Source organism: Sinocyclocheilus anshuiensis, unplaced genomic scaffold (genome assembly GCF_001515605.1).
Source record: "Sinocyclocheilus anshuiensis isolate Anshui unplaced genomic scaffold, SAMN03320099.WGS_v1.1 scaffold1649, whole genome shotgun sequence".
In the NCBI taxonomy this organism is placed as follows: domain Eukaryota; kingdom Metazoa; phylum Chordata; class Actinopteri; order Cypriniformes; family Cyprinidae; genus Sinocyclocheilus; species Sinocyclocheilus anshuiensis.
Window position 1 is genome coordinate 9,384 of NW_015540982.1, and position 1,301 is coordinate 10,684.

Below are 1,301 nucleotides of genomic sequence, written 5' to 3' on the forward strand. Positions count from 1 at the left end.
TAATGTGACCCTGGAGCACAAAATCAGTGCAGTCTTAAATCTGGGGTCAATTATCAATTTTTCTATTATGCCAAAAATCATTAGAATATTAAGAAAAGATCATGTTCCATGAAGATATTTAGTAAATTTCCTACCGTAAATATATCAAAACTTAATGTTTGATTAGTAATATGCATTGCTAAGAACTTAATTTGAACAACTTTAAAGATGATTTTCTCAATATTTAGATTTTTTTGCACCCTCAGATTCCAGATTTTCAAATAGTTGTATCTCAGCCAAATATTGTCCTATCCTAACAAACCATATGAATGAGCATTTTAAATTGATGTGCTCTTTGTGTCGACACTGTTACTTTTAATATAATGATTTACAAAGAGACCACAACACTTTGTATTTTTAAGGCTTCATAGATAGAATTTGGAGGATATCTGCTTTACTTATATTAATACTTAAAAGTGTAAATTAGTTAAAAATAAGTAAACTGATTTATTGTTTATTTTGGCAAATCTGCTTCTTCCACACAGAAATTCATGTTCAGTGAAACTCCTCCCACACATTCACCAATTCATCAATAAATGCTGGAATATCTCCATCAGTTCACAAGTGAAGACGAGCATCAAATCATCAGGAAGAGCTGAAATCTGCAAAGACTGAGTTTATTAAAGAGGACAGAGAGAAGATGAGAGATCCAGAACCCTGCAGAATCAAACACACTGAAGATACTGAAGAACAAACAGGTTGGTGTTTATTCTTCTTCATTAATAATAATGACGGATATAACGTTTCAAGTAGCTTTAGAGTGTTTGTGTTGTAATTGAACAATTCTGTAGAGCTCTGCAGTAATATAGCTAAATAATCAAATAACAAGGGACACTTTCTGTAAACTCTGTACTTTTTTCAACAAAATTATTTATGTTAGATACTTGTGTAGTTGACCAAATATGTTTAATAGTTCTCCCTATAGAAACATGGGATTTGTGCCTATAATATTTTTAAAATTATTATTTGAAGATCAATGTACCTCATTCATTGAATGAAAACATTTCAGGGACATATATATAAAATGTACTTGATGTATTTCTAAAACTGCATCAAAATTATCTACTTTCTGCTGTTACATCAGGGTTCATTTTTATGTCTTTACACGTTTCTTTTTTTTAATGAGTTAAAGGTCACATATTTTACACCTTTCTGGAGTTTTATTTTAGGTTTTGATGTCCTTAAGAATAAAAACCATCTCAATATATTTTTAGTCAATTTTGGCCTGTCTAATTACTATTCATGAGCCTCTCTTCTGAGTA

At 30.3% G+C, this 1,301-nt stretch overlaps 1 protein-coding gene across 1 annotated transcript in view; it reads left to right on the forward strand.

Annotated features, from left to right (window-relative positions):
* Positions 1-679: 679 nt before the first annotated feature.
* The window catches only part of LOC107690113 (gastrula zinc finger protein XlCGF57.1-like), a 3,588-nt gene continuing 2,966 nt past the window's right edge, over positions 680-1,301 (forward strand). The window contains exon 1 of the mRNA XM_016488349.1: positions 680-737. Within this exon, the coding sequence (XP_016343835.1) occupies positions 680-737 (58 nt within the window). The remainder of the gene's footprint in view (positions 738-1,301) is intronic.